This window comes from Macaca mulatta, chromosome 7, assembly GCF_049350105.2.
Source record: "Macaca mulatta isolate MMU2019108-1 chromosome 7, T2T-MMU8v2.0, whole genome shotgun sequence".
In the NCBI taxonomy this organism is placed as follows: Eukaryota; Metazoa; Chordata; class Mammalia; order Primates; family Cercopithecidae; genus Macaca; species Macaca mulatta.
Window position 1 is genome coordinate 162,067,513 of NC_133412.1, and position 21,181 is coordinate 162,088,693.

General features: G+C 37.3%; 1 protein-coding gene across 1 annotated transcript in view; it reads left to right on the forward strand.

Moving 5' to 3' along the window:
• TTC8 (tetratricopeptide repeat domain 8) overlaps positions 1 to 21,181 on the forward strand; it is a 53,871-nt gene continuing 32,690 nt past the window's right edge. Inside the window, 6 exon segments of the mRNA NM_001260880.1 lie at positions 1 to 134; positions 14,880 to 15,000; positions 16,297 to 16,360; positions 16,473 to 16,632; positions 16,861 to 16,950; positions 19,256 to 19,300. Coding sequence (NP_001247809.1) covers positions 21 to 134; positions 14,880 to 15,000; positions 16,297 to 16,360; positions 16,473 to 16,632; positions 16,861 to 16,950; positions 19,256 to 19,300 — 594 coding nt within the window. The 5' untranslated portion in view covers positions 1 to 20.

A 21,181-nucleotide genomic window follows, 5' to 3' on the forward strand; every position in this document is an offset into this window, starting at 1 on the left:
CGCTGGCCGCACCGGCAGTCATGGGCTCGGAGATGGAGCCGCTGCTCCTGGCCTGGAGCTATTTTAGGCGCAGGAAGTTCCAGCTCTGCGCCGATCTGTGCACGCAGATGCTGGAGAAGTCCCCTTATGACCAGGTACCGGCCAGCTCCCTTCAGCCTGTGCATCCTGACGCTGAGGCTGCGGGGTCTGGGGCATATTCCGGCCCTGGGTGGGGAGGCCGGGGAGGAAGGCCCGAGGCGGGGCTGACCGTTCGGCCCTCGGAGGCGCCCGGAGCGAGACCTTGTGGAGCTGTGGCTAGTGGGTCCGCTGTCCACCACGCCCACAGGGATAGCAAGTTCTGTGCCATGACCGCCCCCTCCTCACAATCTTCAGCCTCCCCTCCCCTACGTGTCCCAGAGTGAGAGCCCTGAATTTTACTTTGACGAGGAACTTTGATAATTCATTTATACTTGCATATTGATGGGATTTAAACTCTCAGCGTGTGCGTTATTAATTTCTAAACAATATGCATAAACGAAGATCTGTGACTCTCCACCTCCTGTTAACATAGCTGCATTTTTCCTTTTGGATGTGATCCTCCCACTTCAGCTTTAGACTGTTGTCCAAGAGTGAAGGAGGCCATCAGTTTAGCTTGAGGCAAATATGCAAGTTAGAGGAATGAGAATCTAGGAGGGAGAAAGATACGTTCATTATTTAAAAAATTACCTGGACAAGGGAAGCTATAATTGTAGGAGGAAGAAATGGGAAAGAAAGGCTCCTTACAAGAAGGAATGATGGCGCTGATAAAAACAGAACTTAAATAAACTAAAGTAAATTGTATAGCGACTGGAAAAGGTGGTATACAATGTACGTGAGTGGTACAATTCTGGTGGGCAGGTAGCTCCTGGAATAGGCAAAAAAGGAGAAAATGGAAGAACGGAAGTAGCGCTGTGGCAGTTTGTCAGTGCTTTTAGTAAATGCGGAATATACCTACATAGTTCTAGTTCCCTAGCTTTCCCTCTAGTGGTGTTGCCTTGGAGATGTTAGAAAAAATGGAAAATTGAAGGGAGTTACAAAAGCGGAGGCCTGAGTGTGAATGCTGTTACTAGGCTCTGCCTTAGCTCCCAGCAAATGGATGATGGATGATAACCTGCTGAGATGAATATTTTGTCCTTCAGATAGTACATCTCTCTTAGAACAGCCTACGTTAGTGGTAATGCAAAGCTAGGTTCTGTTGTTAGTTCGCATCAGTTAATAGGACTATGTTTCTGTAGACAAGCATTTGTCCAAGTTTTTTTTTTTTTTTTTCTGAGATGGAGTCTCGCTCTGTCACCCAAGCTGGAGTGCAGCGGCGTGATCTCGGATCTCTGTAACCTCCAGCTCCTGGGTTCAAGCGATTCTCCTGCCTCAGACTCCCAAGTAGCTGGGACTACAGGTGCGTGCCACCACTCCCGGCTAATTTTTTGTATATTTAGTAGAGATGGGGTTTCACCGTGTTAGCCAGGGTGGTCTCGAACTCCTGACCTCGTGATCCGTCCGCCTCGGCCTCCCAAAGGGTTGGGATTACAGGCGTGAGCCACCACGCCCGTCCCCCAAGTGTGTTTTTTGGCATAGTAATCTCATAGATATTGCTTTAAAAAATGCACAATCAAATATGTTTGGTAATCGTGACAAAATATTGATCCCTTTACATTGGTACAACAGAAACTTGTTAAGAACCTTTGATGTGGCCGGGCGCGGTGGCTCACGCCTGTAATCCCAGCACTTTGGGAGGCCGAGGTGGGCGGATCACGAGGTCAGGAATCTGATCGAGACCATCCTGGCTAACACGGTGAAACCCCGTCTCTAGTAAAAATACCAAAAAACTTAGCCAGGCCTGGTGGCGGGCGCCTGTAGTCCTAGCTACAGGCTGAGGTAGGAGAATGGAGTGAACCCAAGAGGCGGAGCTTGCAGTCAGTCGAGATCGCGCCACTGCACTGCAGCCTGGGCGACAGAGCGAGACTCGTCTCAAAAAAAAAAAAAAAAAGAAACTTTGATGTGCCAGACATTGTTCTAGGCAAAACGGTTTGCAGGAACATTATGTGCTGTTTTCATTTTTCCATTGAGTTCGGGTAGTTTTCATTCTGTGTTCCACAAAACAGTAGTCCCAAGAGCTGTTCAGTGAGAAGAAGTTTCCCCATTAAATACATTTGGGAAATGTGGGTTCCTTCTTGGAGATTCAGGATGTACCCTAAAGGCTCTGAGTAGTTTTGAAGAAAAGGAAACTAGTTTTGCCTATTTTTGATTAATGCAAATAATTAAATAGTTCTGAAACTTATTTGACCACCGGATTCCTTTTTTTTTTTGGCCCAGGGAAAGGGTCAAATATCTTCACTGTTACCGTGGGAAGATGTTGGTACATTGGGAAATGTAGGCGAAGCAGCAGTATTTTTATTAACAGTTAAGACCCTCTAATCTTGAGTTCATAGTGACATTCAGTATTGCACCAATGAATTGAGATATCAGGACTTTATATGTATTCATCTCAATGACCTTTCCTTGAGTGCTTACTACAGATTGTGTATCTCTTATTCGATATGTGACCAGACCTGAATAGAAGTTTCAAAAAAAAGTTATTGTTTTATTTTTATGAGCAAGGGTTGATATGTTCAGCTCCAATAAATATCAGAGTAGGTCTAAGAGAATCAGTACCAGATCTGGAGGAAACTTGATATTATTTTCCTTTCTAATCATTTTTATGTGTTTTATTTGTTTATTTGTTTTGTTGAGGTAGTTTATTATGGTTGAACGGTATATATTGCCAGAATAATGAGTAGCATTTTACCAGGAATAGACGTTTAACTTGATGTTATGTTACCAAAGTTGGATTTTGATACTAGGTAGGGCTATTGAAAAGTTTACTGGGCTTACTCATGTTAGTCGTTCTTTGACCTAACTTTAAACACTGTACTGTTATTACTCTATGTTTTTCGTAGCACCAGTTTCTGTATTTTGCACCCAGTTGTTATTTCATGTTGGAAATATTTCCCAGAATGATTTTTCCCAAGCTTGAAGAAATCCTGCCTTTTTCTTAATTAAAAAAATTAATATTTATGTTAGAGTGTTGACACGATTAATGAAAAGCTTTAGGAAGGAAGCTTAAGGAAGTTCCTTTGATTACAAGCTTGAAAATTCTCTTTCCTTAGAAAATGACTCCAAGATGGCAAGTCTGTATGGTATCCCAAGCACCCGACGCAGTCAGGCACACGGGGGCCCTTATGATGTATTTGCTGAATGAGTGCATCAGTCATGTTCGTATATGGGTTTTGATGGAGTTGTTCATATGTGCCAGCTTCCCCTCTATGAAGATCATCCTAGTTGCCTGATCATCTTTGTCTTCCCCTGCCCCATCCTTAATTCTCAGCACCATAGGTTCTTCAATGGACACTTACTTTTTCAAATAAATATAATTTCCTTATGGGCATTCTTAATTCTTGTTTTGAGGGTCAGTTTTTAAAAATCAGCTTTTAAAATTCCTCCTGGGTTCCTCCAGGAGAGTGTTTCTAATAGTAATGATCATCATTGCTATTTCTTACAGTGCTTTCATTGTTTCAGTGGAGGAAGTTAAATGATGGAGAGATTCACCATCTATGAAAAGCTAACAGAAATGTGACCAGAGCGGGAGTAGATGGTCCTCTGCTCTGCAGTTAACTGGTTCACCTTCATGCCCCTTTAGCCTCCTGGGCATTTACTGAGGTTTCCACATTTGAGAGTACTTTTCCTCTGTAACTGTTTGAATTACTGTTCTGTGCCACCAAACTGATTATAGTATGGAGTGACTTTGAAACTCCTGGACACATAGAGGAGCCCAGAAATTAAAATATTTCTTCTGAGTGCCAAATGGATTCGTTTTTGCTCTTACATTTTCCCCTCGCCCTTACAAAAGATATATTTTGTTTTTAATAATGTCATTTTTCACTTTTGGTTTTGTTTATTTTTCTCCCAGATGAGTAAAACCTCTCAAAATGATTTGTTATTTGTTAATCTTTTTATAAGCTGGTCCAGGGAGCTTCAAAAAGAACATTTTGGTCCTGATACATTAGCATACTGAGATGAAGCCCACCTCTAAGACTATTTTGTATGCATTTATTTCGCCTTTAAGGGATACTGTTTTGGTGTAGAATCATCAAAAGTCTTGAATTATTGCCTTGTATTTTCTATTAGGATTTCTGGATTTTATTTTTGATAGTCAGGCTAGCCAGAGAGGTATGATGTACCATGCAATAGCTTGTTTCTTCAGAGTAACACATTTTAATTTGGCTACAAAAGAACTGAAGGGTAGATTAAATATAATAATATGGTGTTTGGTAATGGGGAATTGTTCTTGAAGAACATGGGTTCTCAACTGCTTTTTCTAGATGCAGAATAGTGAGGGACAGAGGCCAGCCAGGATCTGTAAGCATGAAGGGTATTAAAGTTCAGATCTGTTAAGAATAAAGAAAGAAAGATAACTGATTAATTTATTATAATTTCCCTTTTTTGATTAAATATAGTAGGAATAACCAATTCATAGAGAAGCTTTATCTTTTTCAAAGTGTTCTTTAAATTGTGACTGAAAAAGTGGTTAAAAGTTGTAAGATATAAAAAGAGGAAATGCAAAACAGTCCTCTCCGTACAGCACTGTGACCTAGAGGGAACGTTTGCTTCTGCGGCTCATGTTGATCGTCATCCTGATTAGTTGCTTAATCTGTTTACTGTTCTTTGTGTTCCATATGTCAGATTCATGGCTTTAAATAAAACCAGTCCTGGTTTTTAGCTCCATTATAATTAAACAGTTAATAAAACGTGAAGGTTTTTCAGGCCGTGGGATTTTTAAAAGACAATATGCTTTCATTAATGGGGTAGGTGTCTGGTAGATTTTCAGATTATTGAAATCGGTGATTCTGAGGGTGGGACCCATGAACTGTGTATCAGAATGGGAGAAAGACTTTTTTCTAATTTACATTCTCGCTTTGCCCCAATCTCTGCTTATAATGAGAGATGTTACAGAGAGGAGGGGGTTATTATTGTAAATGGTTTGAAGGAGGAGAAATGGCTGAAAATGACTGGCTTAGATGAAAGATATGAAACCAGGGCTCCCCAATGAGCTATATGTGAGTAGTTGGTTGAGACGGTGATCTGGTGATCCAAGCCAAAGAACATGTCGTGTGATTATCTAATTGGTTTCCTCTTTGGGGCCATGGAGACTTAGCCAGACTTAATCCTTTGATTGTATACACTGTGGGGCAGGTCATTTTATGAATTTGTATTCCTGCTGACTTACACAGATTACACTCCCACTTGGCTGCGTGGTCACTAGATCTCTCTAACCTTCTGAAATCCATCAATTCCTCTATTCTCTTAAACTTTTTCGCCCTTCTTTTATTACTAAATTTTGAATAATGACTTGGCAATTTAAGCATGGAGCTGAGGAGACTCATTAGCCAGCATAAGTACTGGTGGTAATTAGAAAGTTGCATTCAGAATTATCTGGAGATTTAATTCCCTAAAGTAACAGAAACAAGCTAAGAAAATGCTGAACCTTAGGGTGGAAGGAAGGAAGCAAACAGATGTGACTTGAAGTTGATGCTAATAGGTATTTTCTCATTCTAGGAAGTGGCACTCTACTTTCCATGTCCTGTTACCTACTTTGAGGGAGAGTCAGAGGAAGTTTTAATTTGATCTTCCATCAGTTCTGTGTTCTGAAAGGGGGAGTAATAGATGGTTTGGTGCTTCTGTTAAGCTTATACTTGAAAAAGTATGATAATATATGTGAAAGAACTCTAAAAGTTGTGAAGTTTTCTTAAAAACGCAAGGTTTTATTATTAGTCCTTAAGATTCTCCTGTGAGGTGGGTACTATTGCTTTAATTTGAGAAGGTAATGTAGATTATATGACTTTGTCAAGGTCATGCAGCTAAGTGGCTCCCTGAGGATCACGCCTAGCCCACGTCTTCTGACTCTACAGCAAAGCCTGGAGCTTTCTGCTCAACTGCGTTGATACCCGTATAAATCGCTTGCTAGAATAAGTGAAGCTGCATGGGTGGATTAATTTAAATCACAAGACTATGACTGAGAGAGACCCAAAGAGGAAAGGCTCAGTGATTTTTTAAAAAGAGTTTTCCCCTATCTCCAAATTAAAACATTCCGACTCTTTTCCTTCATAGTCCTGCTCCTGATGGATCTCCAGAGATCCATGCCTGTCCTTGGTCTCTCCACATCCTACGGTAGTCTGTGTTCCATCCTTGCTGTCATCCCACATACTCAGCAGAGTCCTGCTCTGGACCCAGAGTGTCTAGGTTCAAATACTGCCTCTGTACCTTTGAGGTAAGAGACCAACAGGACTTGTCTTCTGGTCACAACACTGCTGACCAAAACAGGATCTGGTCTAGACAGGATAAAGTGAAGAAACCAGCAGATGGCAAGGAAAGTGACCCCTCGCTGCCCTCACTGCTCATCAGCAGAACACCCTCCCACCAGCTGCCATGACAGTTTAAAAGTGCCATGGCAATGACCCAGAAGTTACCACCCCTTTCCATGGCAACAACCCATAAGTTACTGCCCCTTTCCTAGAAAGTTCTAAATAACCTGTTCCCTAATTTGCATTGGCCCACCCCTTAATTTGCATGTAATTAAAAGTGGGTTTTCATGAGTATAAACACAGTTGCCAAAAGCCCATAGTTGCTGATTCTGGCCACACTGCCTATGAGTTAGCCCTACTCTGCAAGGAGCAGTACCAGCCAATAAAAGTGCTGTCTAATACCACTGACTCACCCTACAATTATTTCCGTGGCAAAGCCAAGTACCCTCCTGGGCTAAGCCCCAATTTTGGGGCTCACAGGTCCTGCAACACCTTGCTCTCAGAGTGTTCTCATTTGTAAATGGTGATGATAATATACCTGTATCTCAGAGGGTTGTTATAAGGCTCATGAACATGTGGTAAGTGATAAAAAAAAGTTAGCTGCTATTGTCTGTACACTTACAGATATTTGCATGCAGGATTCTGTCATCTATATTTTTCTTAAAGGATTGCTGGGAATCTGGAAGGCATTTGTGAGGAAGATGTCCAGTGAAATGGATGGTGAAAGGATGTTGAATATAGTTCACAAATCATTGGCACTCAATAATTTCCAGAATAATCTCCCCCTTCTCTGACTCTCTCACCTTCCGTGTCTTCTGCTTTTCTTTTGTTCACCTAAGTCACCTGTGTTTGACCATAATGTGAGTACAGTGTTTGACACATTGTACTGTAATTTAGATGCCTCCCTGACTAGAATGTTGTGAAATTAATGTGTTCTCGGCCTTGTACCCACATAGGCCTGGTCTCCATTTTCCATCAACGCAATCCCTCACCTGTCTCTGCACCTCCCTGCTCATGAGGCCTCTCATTTTCTCCTCTGACCTTCATGTTGATGATTTCCCATAATTTCCCTGCATACTCTTCATCCACATGATCAGCCCTAAATGTATCCCTGAAGGCCAGAAGAACAAGACAGAGAGATCGTGAAGACCTTCCTCAGTGAGCAGAAATCCTCTGAGGCTGAACTGGTGGTTTCATTTTGTGTCACTGGAGGAATCTACCTGCCCTTGGCAAATCACAGCATCCAGTTTCAGTGGCTTCTGTCTCCTTTAGCTGTTTTTTCCTTTTCAAGCATTGTCTATAATCACCTCCAGTAAACTTTCTCCCCCAGTTTTCTTAATGTATTGGATTTATCTTGTATCTCTCCTAAACTTTACCTTTCATTCCTGCCTTATTATGTCCAACTCTTTTTTTTTTTAAAAAATCTCCAAGAGGCACTGGCAAGAAGGAGCACTTGATTCCCTCAACCGTTTGTATGACCTTAAATTACTTAACGTCTCTGAATTTGTTTCCTTATCTATAAAGTAGATAATAATACTTCCCTGCTTTCCTCAGATGGTTGTTATGAGACTCAAATGAGATAATGGGCTATAGAGATATGTATACAAGTAAACAGAAGAAAGAAAGAATGCCTTACTTCTTTCATCTGGCATGTCATTCCCTGGATTGGTGTGTTTCCTTAAGTTTGGACTGTGTTTAGGAAATCTGTACTTTTTCCACATCCTTGGTAGGCGCACTGGAGTTGAAAACCTCCAATTGCTATGTGTTCTCTAGTTGCTGTTTTGTGTTCAGTTCGGTTGATTGCCACATCTTCTGTAACTCCCATCCTTTAGGGCCCTCATATTCTAGCCTAACTTAACCTTTTCCTCTCATGTTCCTACCATTTTGTCATGTTAAATAAATTGCCTGTCCTTGCATGGTGACCATATGGTTTGCACATTGCTTGTAAGAGTAATATATTCTTTAAAAATATTTGAGGTGTTCTTTTTGGATTTAGAGCTGTAGAAAGCAAGGATCTTCTTTCCTTTTTCTGTTTCTTAGTACTTTCCCCAGTAAAACAGATTAAGTACTCAACAGATGCTGCTGACTAGACAGACATATAAGTGTAGATGTTTTATAAATAAATTTGTTATAAGTCTGATTTTTTTAAACCAATGGATTTCTATTTAATTTGTACAGAAAAACCCAGATGCTAAATTTATCAGCATCTGACACTAATGCATATTGTGTAGTTTATTTATAAACATTTCTTGGAGGATATTATTGTCAGAATTAACTTATTTTTAGTCATGAATCCCATTGTATTTATGAGGAATACAAGGGTTTGTATTGTGTGGATTTTCCTTCTTCTCTTTAAGTGATTAAAGTCTGAATGTTTTAACCACCATGAACTTACTTTTGAATAAAAGGAGATATTTCCTTGGTATAGTTATGAAATTATTCTTAATTTCTGATATATTGTGTGTTCATTAAATAAGTAGTTAAAGTATCTTCTCTTTGCACTTTGATTGAGGTTAGATCAATTAGAATTTTCCGATCATTGAAAATTTAGCATTCTTCAATGTGTATTCATTTTACACAACTCTTGAGAACACTTCTGTAGGAAGACTAAAGTTAATTTTTTGGATTTTTATTGAATGAGTTAGAGTTCACCTACAAATACTTGACTGGTCATTAAGACTTTTTATTTTAGAAACTGTATTTCTTAAAACTGTTTACTGCCTTCTTAATGCTTTCCAGGAACCAGATCCTGAATTGCCAGTGCATCAGGTAAAGAAAGGTTTAGCTGCAACCTTTAGATTAGAGAATTCTTTAATTGCTATTGCTTAGTTGTTGCTATAGATTAGAAAATCTGCTGCATATCTTCCTGTGGGTTTATAAAATTAGCCATATCTATCAGACATCTGTGCCTTCTTATGTAAATAAATGATTATATTTTCAATACTTTTGTGTATATTGATAGCCTTGTAGAACTAATAATGCGCTCTATTCATTGGGATTTGGAGCTTAAATGGAAATGACCAAGATGGATTAGAAGGATAAGAAAAATAAAGAAGGAGGTGAGGGAAACCAAGGGCTTAGAAAGGGAGTAGGAGAGTCAGTGGAATGACAAATGTCTGAAAGACTGTGATGGATGGGATGGCATGTCTTGAGTCAAGGGTGGACTCTGCTTGAGAAGGTCTTGGTTTTAACTGACCTGGTGGCTCTAAGAGGGAGGAGCCTACCACGGTGAGGGAGGAAGGAAAGGACACTGCCCAGACAGTCACATTGACCAAATCAGTTTGGGTAAGGATGGGAGGCAGCTAGAGGCTTGCTAACTGGATAAGACATAAGGGAATGAATTGAGAGGAAGCCCTAGGAGAGAGGAGGGGACACCTGGCCAGTGATACTTTTAGTCCAAGAGAGTTGCCAGTGAGTCTGGGACTAAGGAGAGAAGTTGTGCAGAGTTATAAATCAGAGAGCTTAAATGTCGCCATGTGTTTGCCCTGCCAAGGGAGATGGAATGTTAACAGGGTTTCTTTAGGTAAATAAAAGACTTGAACCTTATTAAGTGTTCGTATGAGTAATCAGCAAACTTTTTAGAATATTAAGCAGTTTACAAAGTACTCTTATGGAGGCTTGTGTAGTTTAAACACACACTGTAAATAGGTTAATATGTGGCACTGTGTTCTTTAAAAGGCTGACGTTTGTCTTTTGAATGTTCATAATCTTGATTTTCAAACTGATAGATGGGGCAAAACTATTTTTTTTGCATAATATTGGTACAGATCATTCAAGAAGTATCAAAGTTATAAATACTATGGATTTTGTTTTCAGGAAATTTGGAAGATTTTGATTAAAATTTAAAACATCAAAAATTTGCATTGCAGGAATGGTTTTAAAACTATAAATGGCATTTAAGAGCTTTAAACTAGCACAGGGACTTCATGAAAAATCTGTATTTGGCATTATTTTCCAGTTCTGTTTGTATAGACTTAATTATCCACTGTATGATGATACAAAAGGGAACAAGGCTGACTAGATTCTTTTGGCCTTACTATTTACACTTTTGGAATTTCTTATTTTTGCACATTGTTACAACTTCAAAAGGAATGAGGCTATATACAATAACAGTTCAGTATCTTGTGCCTAAGTTTTCATTTTCATAGAGTAGGCAGAGTGTCAATAGTTACTGAGTCTTATGATGTTTAAATCAGGTCAGACAGACTGTTCCTTTCATAGCCTTATTCTAATAATAACCTAAAATTGTTTCTTACATGCTTTAAACTACTGGCCTTGCATTCTGTATTAAGAGTAACAGAATAATTTAAACATGCTTTGCTCAGTCAGCAGAGTTTTAAGCCCTTCATATGTTTATTTTTATAACTAAAACTGAACTAATGTCACAGTGGATGGAATGAGTGAGTCAATATTTTCCTGATGTTTGCTGGCAAGTATCTGCCTCAGGAGTAATGTCCTGTAGACTAACTCAGTTGGTGAATGAGATGGGATTGTGTTTCACAGATATAAAGGGAAAAATTGATATGATTATTCATTTGGTTTGGGAGAATCTGTGCTTTTCCCTTACAAAACAGAGTTCCTAAAGCGTCAATTCTTATTTTTATTGATATTATAGTGCTTCTAATACATAAATATTTAAATAAATTTGCATAAACTATTTTTTTAAACTGTGTGACCCTCCCATTTATTAATAAGTAAACATATCTGATAAGGCAACTTTATATTTTTGTTTAGTTTCAAGGGGTAGTTTGGAGTTACTGTGTGTGCTTTGTTATTCATTTTATTTTAATCACTGATTAGTTTTAAAGTTTTTTTGGCTTTTTTTTTTTAAGCAGGCAGAGGATTTTAGGGCTGTAAAACATACTTGGCTTGTTTCCAAAGTAAAAAAAAAAAATTATTTTTTTAAAGCCAAAGCTCCATCTGCTGTTTTCATTAAAATCTCAAGAATTGTTCACATTGCCAGGAGCAGTTCTTTGAAAACAGTCTGATGTTTAATCAAGCAGTGATATGTGATTTTCAAGGTCATTTTTTGTTAGAACAGAAGAGAACTTAGGAAGATTAATTTTCTCAAACACTGATAAAATTTAAAATTGAATAACAATGTGAGTAGATTTTATTCTAGAGCTGTAAATATCAAAAATTCATACCATTGTTTCTTAAGAATTATATTTTAGAAATTAAATTAATATTTATTTATCTCTTTGAAAGAGTGGATTCTTATGGAATAAAATTTAGAAAGATATTTCTAGCCTTGGCGCAGTGGCTCACACCTGTAAACTGAGCACTTTAGGAGGCCAAGGCAGGAGGATCACTTGAGGCCAGGAGTTCAAGACCAGCCAGGGCAACAAAGTGAGATCCCATCTCTGCAAACAAACAAACAAACAAACAAAGCTGGGTTTGGTAGTACACATCTGTAGTCCTAGCTACTCTGGAACCTGAGACCTGAGGTGGGAGGTGGAAGGATTACCTGAACTGTGGAGGTTGAGGCTGCACCACTGCATTCCAGCCTGGGAGACAGGGTGAGAGCCTGTCTCAAAAAAACATTCCTATTTGACTTTGATTTCGGAAGTATTTATTCATATTGCAGGGAAGGAAGAGTGGATTTTCTTTTCTATATTTTGCTTAGCCTAATATAAAAAATCTGTAACTCTTTAATATTTAAGAGGTCAGTTGGGAGATGGATGTCAAGAATCATGATGGATTGGACTATGAAATAACAATATGAACTTGAAAATAGTTAAAAATAAAATATATTAATAACCAACTATATAAATGCTAAATGCTACTATAATGATAAAACTTGATGTTTAAAAGTTGACTTAAGGCCGGGTGTGATGGCGCACGCCTGTAATCTAAGCACTTTGGGAAGCCAAAGAGGGTGGATCACTTGAGGTCAGGAGTTCAAGACAAGCCTAACCAACATGGTGAAACCCCATCTCTACTAAAAATACAGAAAATTAGCTGGGCGTGGTGGCATGTGCCTGTAATCCCAGCTATTTGGGAGGCTGAGGCAGGAGAATCACTTGAACCCAGGAAGCGGAGGTTACAGTGAGCTGAGATCGTGCCATTATACTCCAGCTTGGGCAACAAGAGCAAAACTCTATCTCAAAAAGTAAATTAATAAATAAATAAACAAGCTTGATTTAGGTAGGACTCCAAATCATAGTTCTGAAGCCTCATTAGCTTCTCATTATCAGGATAAAAATTTACATACCTCACTGTGGCATACAGGATCCATCACCTGGCTCCTGACTTTTTCTCTGACCTCTTCCCTGATTCTTCAATTCTCCTAGAGTTTAAACATGCCATAGGCTCTCTAGCTAGCCTGCCTATTGTCCACTTTGCCTGTCCACTGGTCCTAGTTCTTCACTTCTACCCTTCCTTCCACTCCCAGGTAGCTGGACACATTTCCTCTGTTCTATCACACACTTCTTTTTGTTTTTCATTTTTGTTATTATATTTTTCTCATTACATGGAAATTCTTTTCAGTTAGAGCTAGGACTCTGATTTACTCCTCTTTGTATACCCAGGATGTAGCATGCAGTAGGTGCTCCCTAGTAATATGGCAGTAACAAGCAGAGCTCATGTGGTGCTTTGCTGTTCCAGCAGAAAATGCTGCAGTCCTTCTTACCCACCAGAGAGTGCTGAGCAAAGAATGCTCTTTTGAAAAATCAAAGCTGTCAGATACTTGCAGGGCAGTATGACCTGTAGAGATTTAATATAAATCAGTATTGCCTATTTCCATCTTTAAAGTTAAATTAGAACATAAGTCCAAGCCATTGAGGACTTCCGCAACGCCTGGGAGCCGTTGTATACATACGGTATTGTTCCTGATCTCTGATGAGTGAAAACCTGAGATTTTTTTTCTATACTTTGGTGGCTCTCACAGTTCCAATTGGAGTTCCAGTAGGAATTTAAAAAAAATTTTTTTACAAATAAGTTAGTTTTTTGAGTCCATATTCTACTCATCCAATTGTGTTAAATTCATACATAACATTTGAAACACTTTGTTCTAAATTTTTAAATAATCCAGTAAACCTCAAGCAGAAAAGTGCAAGCCAAAAGCTAATCATCTAACCAAATGTAATTTCACTTTGGGAACCTAAATATGTTGTAGAGGCAGCCATCTTTATCCTCATTAAAATGAACGCATGACGTTATTCTTTTTTTTTTTCTTTTTAAAAAAATGTTCATAGCGTGCATTCCAATTACTTGAGCTCACAAAAGGATCTCTGCTTTCCAACTTCTATAAAATCACACACTTGTCACCTGTCATTTCATCCAATAGGTGATGTATTCAGGGAAATTACGATCCGTGTTTTAATCTTCTCATGTTTCCTTCTGAGAACCTAGCCTGATGGTATTTCATTAGGGGGTGCTCAGTGAATATACATACTGAATGCATCTTGAGTTCTTTACGTGGGAACTTTCTGGACCTCCTGTAGCTCTCACCTGTTCCTTTCCAGTCCCTTGGCCTTCACTGAGCCTGCTTCACAGCCATATATTCCTAGTATACTGAGCCTAATCCCTCCCCAAATTTCCTTTGCTGCTACTTCCTTTAGGCTCTAGAGTCACTTCTGTGCTGCAGCTTCAAGAGTTGCCTTCTTTTCAAATCCTCCACAGGACACCAAGCTTTATTGTTTTCTGCCTCTATTCTGTAGTAAAGGAAAGGTAGAAATTTCAGATAAAATAATTTCATATGTTTAATAAGAAATTTAATTGTGTACATGTTTACATTGAATTTTTCAAAGTAAAGCAAGGCTGATAAAATATTTTCCAGTTATATTTCTTAATTACCTTTTCCCTTTTTTTCATTATCTAGCAGGTTTTCTACTGACTAGATCACAAAGCAACCAGTGTTGTTTCATTATTGAAATTGGGTAAATTGATCTTAGTTCAGTTCAACTAACATTTCTTGAATACCTACTGTCTACAAAACCACAGATATTATGGAAAATTCCAAAGTGAACAAGGTATAAAAGCTTGCATTCTGGGGACGGAAGAGCTAACATATACCCAAATAAATAGAGTGTTTTTCAAATATAGTTAAGTGGGCAATAATAGAGGCATAAAGAGAACTCTCTGTGAGAAAGACAAGAGCGTGTAATAGGTTTAGAACTGGAACCTCAGGGAAGGCTTTATAATAAAGGACTTGACCTTGAAGGAGGAAGGCAGAAAGAACAATGTGGTTGTAGCTTTATTCATTTGTTTTCCAATTACTATTTTAGTAAAATTTTCTCTAAAGATCTATCTTTTTATTTCTAAAAAGGGGTGTTAGAAGACTACCAGGTAATTACTCCACTTTTATTTACTGTGTAATTGATGCATGGGTTGTTTCTTCATTAATAATAATGCCTTCTTGTATTAGTTTTTGACATGGCCCTTTAAATTAGAATAACGTAGCAAGAGGTGAACATGTTTAATACAAAATGAAATAACAACAATGAAGGATGGCTATTCTATAAGCCGTGTAGTATTTCTAATGCTATTTTAATGTGTGTTTTATTTATCCATGGTTTTTAGGCAGCTTGGATCTTAAAAGCAAGAGCACTAACAGAAATGGTGTACATAGATGAAATTGATGTAGATCAGGAGGGAATTGCAGAAATGATGCTGGATGAAAATGCTATTGCTCAAGTTCCACGTAAGTATTGGGTTTTCAGTTAAGTTAATGAAATACCATTAAGAGGAAGAATACTATGTATAAGAGGGATATATGTATATACCTATGTATTTCTACACTTTATATATATAAACATTATATACATGAAACAAAAATGATGAAAAAAAATTACTTTGAGTAAATAGTTTCTGTTCTGCCTTATAGTACAAAGGCTTTTTCCCCACAATTCAGTTATCTTAAACTTAAGGTATGAGATTGATGTATAACAATTTTCTAATACAAGCTATATTATGCATTTTAGAAATAATTTATATCTATGTTCAACTGCTGATCATATGGAAAAAATTTATAAAAATACATTCTATTTGAACTACTTGTCTAATATATCAGAATATTGTTTATCTGGGAAGTATCCAAACAACAGAGGTGTTCTAAGAGGACTTTAAAAAAAGATCCTTTGAAAACATCAGTTTATTGTTATAATTGAGCATGATTTGCTCTAAGTCATAATGTGAGGTAATGAGGTGATATGCTGGGCTGTGAGTGTCTGTTGGGATTGACCCAGAGGCACAGTCCCCAGCTTGCAGATGTGGTGGTACAAATGGTATTGGATAAAGCCTGGTCCGAGTGCAGTGGTGTTTACAACTACTTGATCACAACCCATTATAGGTTTCTTTGTTCCTTCTCCACTCCCACTGCTTCACTTGACTAGCCTTAAAAAAAAAGATATTGAATGATAACCAGGACATTTGGTGGTCTTGCTGGTAATTATAGTTCTCAGTCATTTATATCTTTTGGAAGGTAATAGCTATTTTAAACCTTCAAATAGAAATTGAGAAAAAAAATACATATTTTTATGTTAAAATGTCTTTCTTTACCATTATTTTGTTCTTTTAGAGTTAAAATATCTAAATTCTAGATATTGTGAATAAATTATGTTTTATTGGAAGAAGTTTATATGAGAAATAATTGAACTATGAGGATAGAACCATTATTTTGAACTTTGGAGCCTGTTAGTCTTGAGTTTAAATCCCAGCCCTACTAATAGGCTGACCTGTTTATTTAATTCTGTGAACCTTTGTTAAATGGGTTAATACTACCTGCTTTACAGACTTAGTGTGAAGATTAAATGTGATGACATAAGTAACATGATAGGTACTCATTAAATATTAGTCTAAAACACATTTCCCTAAAATATATTTCTTGCTATTAATGTCTTTTTCACCAGGCCAGCACAGTTCTGAAAACTGTATTAGCTTACAGTTTTTACAGATTAATTGATAATATATAAATTGAATTAGCCATCCTGTCTCCTAGGCCCTGGAACGTCTTTGAAACTCCCTGGAACTAATCAGACAGGAGGGCCTAGTCAGGCCGTTAGGTATGTACTTCTGCTTCGTATCCTCTGCCACTAAATGTTGATCAGACTGTATGAGAGAAAGTCTTTCCTCAAATGATCTTCTTTGTATTATAACAATTTATAATCTTCACAGGCCAATCACACAAGCTGGAAGACCCATTACAGGTTTCCTCAGGCCCAGCACACAGAGTGGAAGGCCAGGCACTATGGAACAGGCCATCAGAACCCCCAGAACCGCCTACACAGCCCGCCCTATCACCAGCTCCTCCGGAAGATTTGTCAGGCTGGGAACGGTAAATTCTATCAGCTTTCCCATAGCCTTGTATGACTTTGGTATTACCAAAGTAGCTTTATACATTGGTACATCATTTTCCCCTGTTGTTATAGTGGAGAATTATATGGAAGATTTTTGAAGGTGGTTGTTTTTATTTTATGTTGCTTTTATATTTTTATGCATATTAAACTTGTTTGTGTTTCAAGAGAAAGTTTCAGATCTCTTTTCTATTGTTTTTCTTCTGTAGGCTTCCATGCTTACAAGTCCTGATGGACCATTTATAAATTTATCTAGACTGAATTTAACAAAATATTCCCAGAAACCTAAGTTGGCAAAGGTATGTACTTAAAATGATTTTGAGTTATAAAGTAATATTACATGTATGATGATAATGACAAATTAGAAAATGAATAAAAACTTGTGAAGGAAAGGCCGTCTTTATTGAAGTGGAAATGTTTAATATGTAAAATTACTCTTAGTCTTTGAGTTAATTGAGTTAAGAAAAGTCAGTCAGAAATAAAGTACATATACCATTATTATAGGAAATTCTTTTCCCTTGATAAAGAGTAGTAATTTATAACAAAGAAAGCAGTTATGCAGCATCATCTTTATAGAATGAAGCTTAAGAAGTCATCTGTATATGTACGTATTTTTTTCTTTTTTAGCTTGGACTATTCTCAGAGAAATAATTTTCTATCCTTGTAGCTTTTTAGGACTGTCAAAAATGATAAAAATTATGTACTCTTAATTAGTAATTTATCAGGCATCTCAATAGGGATTACTCAAACCACATAGCGGCATGCCAACTACATTAGTAATTATTACTACTCAAAGATTAAGTGCTCCTTCAAATTAAAGAGAAAATGAGAGGCGGAGGGAGAGAGAGAAAGGGAAAGAGAAGGAGAGGAAGAAAAAGAGAAAGAGAAAAATAAAGGAAGGTGTCCATGACCTTTTCAGTATATAAACCTTGAGGGTGAGCTTGCAATAATTCAGAGACAGGAGCACTTATCTTCCGGAAACTGGTTTAAACCTAGCTCAGGTTTTTAGCTGAAATCTCTGAGCATAAGTGCTGAGGTCATTCCTAATCTCAGTTCTAATGGTGTTTAACATACGTGTTTACTAAATACCAAACACTAGAGAAAATTAAAATGGACACTAGCTGAACAGACTTAAGTTTAAGTCTGAAAAAAAGATGCCATTTGGTAGACAGGGAATTAGCCAATAATAATGCTGCTGATTTTTTTTCTTAAATTCTTGTTTGGCAGCAATCCAGTTGACTTCATTTAGTAAAATTGTAAAGCTATCCTTACTTCCCTTTCTTTTATGAGAGTGGAGTATTGAAAGCAACTCACATGGAATATCTGGTTCCCGACCATTTAAGGCCACTTACTTGAAGGGACTGTCTGCCTGGTTGATACCATTGCTATATTTTGACCAGAGAGTCTGTCAATGGAAGCATTTTTCTCAATTAAATTAAGATGCATCCAGGACAGACCTGGTCTGTTACTAGATTTAGCCTGAACTAGATTTTGTGCTTTTTTAGTATGTCGTAGAAATAATGCCAGGTTTTCCTGTCTTTGGCCCTGAGCTTGCCTTGACCCACCAGGACTCATTTTTAATATAGGCATATTGCTTGGGGTGTCTAGGGTGACCCTATGACACTGTCTTTGATGCTATAACATCCTTTTCATGGCAGTGGTAGCACCAACTGCATTCTTAACTTTTCTTTCTTTATAACAGAAAAAATGGAGGGATTGTTATAGGGTTTTTTTTTTTTTTTTTTTTTTAAAGAAAGGCCTTGTCTTCATTTTTTAAAAAAATTGGTTGCCTCCAAGTCTTCTTTGTTAGTAACCTTGATATCTTCTAGGGATGTTAGCCTCTTTGCAAGTGGTATTATGGAAAGTGGTATGATGGTATTATGGAAAAAGGTAATGCCAATAAGAGTAAATGCTTATTTGTTTAGAGGAGTTGAGTGAAATATTGGAAATACGTGTTCTTAGCCCTGGCTGTCCATGCAAGTTATCTGAGGGCTTTCAAACATATAAGATCAGGCCTTTGCCATCCCCTCCACTTTGATTTAATTTAAGTGGTCTGATCTGCGCCCCACCACCAGGTGTTCCCAATGTCCAGCTTGGCCGAGTAGCATCCTGCTAAAGAAACCTGAATATTCTGAATCATAGAGTTACTATAAATACCATCTAAGGAGAAATAGCTTTAAAAATTAAGCAAAAAACACCTCGCTTTACCCTTGTACTCTACTTTGTTTCAGTAGAAACTTCCAGTTTTTTTGTGTCTAAATTGTCCTTATTAATATCATAATCACTGTATAATATATGTAGAGAGTGTAAAGAATTGTCTCCATCTGTTTTACAACAATCCTGAAGTTGGTCTTTAAGAAATAAACTTTTCATTTGTCTTTCTAATAAAATATATAATATGAAAAAAATGTTTAATTCTTTGAGCATTCTAGTTTGTAGTCTGTTAAAACCAGAATCAGTTGTAAATAGTAATATTTTAAAATGAGTGATTGTAACAAAAGATGGATAAGCCCTTTTATCTATAAATCCAAGGCTTTAGAGTGCTTTTGTTAACATAAAATTTAAAAAACATCTAATGTATTTTTGACACTTTTTTCTTCACAGGCTTTGTTTGAGTATATCTTTCATCATGAAAATGATGTTAAGACTGTAAGTTTTGAATTCATGCTATTTTCTTTTGAAATTTTTCTGACTTTGTAAGTCTAGATTCTGAAATATTCTTTTTCTGACCTTATAAACAGATGAAATTATTAAAGATTGAAGAATTATTAATACTTTAAAATCCACCCTCCGTTTCAGTGGGAAAATGTGTATAAATACACAAGCGATAAGAACTATACCTAGTTCATAGAGTATGTAGATCTCCAATAAATGGGAAGATACAGATAATTGAGAATACTGCATGACGTGCTTGTGTTAAAGTTATAGTTTTTATGCTAATGGTATTGTTGATCAATTTATTTCCTTAATCCATATAGTATATTCTAGGTTTACTAATGCACGCATTTCTGTTATTTTTGTGGTGTGTCCTTTTCCCCTGTCTTTAACATTTTGTGATCAAAGATTTCAAACATACAAAAGTAGAGGGAATCATCTTCATGGCCTCTTAACAGAGAATTTTAAAGTTATATGCGTATGACTTCTGAAATTGTTTTGATTTTTGCATGCTTATATGCAAATGAACACAAGCGGAACAACGTTGGTCAAATGTAGTTCATTCTACAGTGTCTGATTGCATGTTTTCTCATTTTCCTATTAGTTCCAGGAAAAAGGCTTTATATCCATATATTAAGCATTTAGGAAAATAAAAATGTTTTCCTTAATTGTGTTTTCTTTTTTTCTTCTTCCTTTTATTTTGAGACAGAGTCTCACTCTGTCACCCAGGCTGGAATGCAGTGGCATTATCATGGGTCACTGCAGCCTTGACTTCCCAGGCTCAGGCGATCCTCCCGTCTCAGCCTCCCAAGTAACTTTGACCACAGGCATGTGACACCATGCCTAGCTAAAAAAAAAAAAAAAAAAAAAAAAAAAAATCTATAGAGACATGCTCTCCCTATGTTGCCCAGGCTGGTCTTGAATTCCTGGCCTTAAGTGATCCTCCTGCCTCAGCCTCCCAAAGTGCTGGGATTTCAGGTATGAGCCACCATAACCATCCCTTAATTGTGTTTTTTATGTGTCAACCACTAGCTATACACTAGGAGACCTAACAAAAAATATGATACTTTTCCCTGCCTCTACAAGCCATGTAATCTAGCTGAAGAAATAAAATGGACATAAATGAAATAATTAAAGAGGTAACTGTCAAACTGTGAAGTTGTTACCAAGTAGGAAAAGGAAAAATTCAGAAGGGATGATATTAGTAAAGATCCATAAAATAAGTAGGATGTATGGAAAGGAGGAAAAAGAAATGTAAAGAAAGGGCAAAAATAAGAATAAGATATGGAATGATCAATAAATAGGCCTTATCCTAGAAAATAGGAGTTCCACAGAGACATTTTAAAGAAGGAAGTGACAGAACTTGATGATAGATTTGATATGGGGAACAAAGGAAAGACAGACAGGTCAAATCTGCCTCCTAAAGATGCTGTGAGAAGAGTGACAGTTTTATTAGCAGACATGGGATAATTAGGGAAGGAAGTCAGTTTGTGAAGAAGCTGACTAAGTGACTTGAAGGCATTTTGAGTTTGAAATGACAAAAGACTATCTAAGTGGAGATACCATTGCATGTGTTGGGAGATGTGACATTGAAATCTAGGGGACAGCCTGGGCCACATATACAGAATGCGGTGTTCATAGATGTGGTTATATAGGGAAAAAAAAATATGAAGGTTGGGACAACTGAGAAACCATGCACATTTCTGGAAACGAAAGTCAGCCATCTTAACTTCATAAAAAGCTGGTGAGAGGCTTTCAGCATGATGATATATAAAATTATGTGGTCAAACTGTAATTAAAAAGCATTAGAATGCTGTTCCATTTCATAAACTAGTAAATCTTGAATGACTAAAGTATCGTAAAGTGATACTCTTA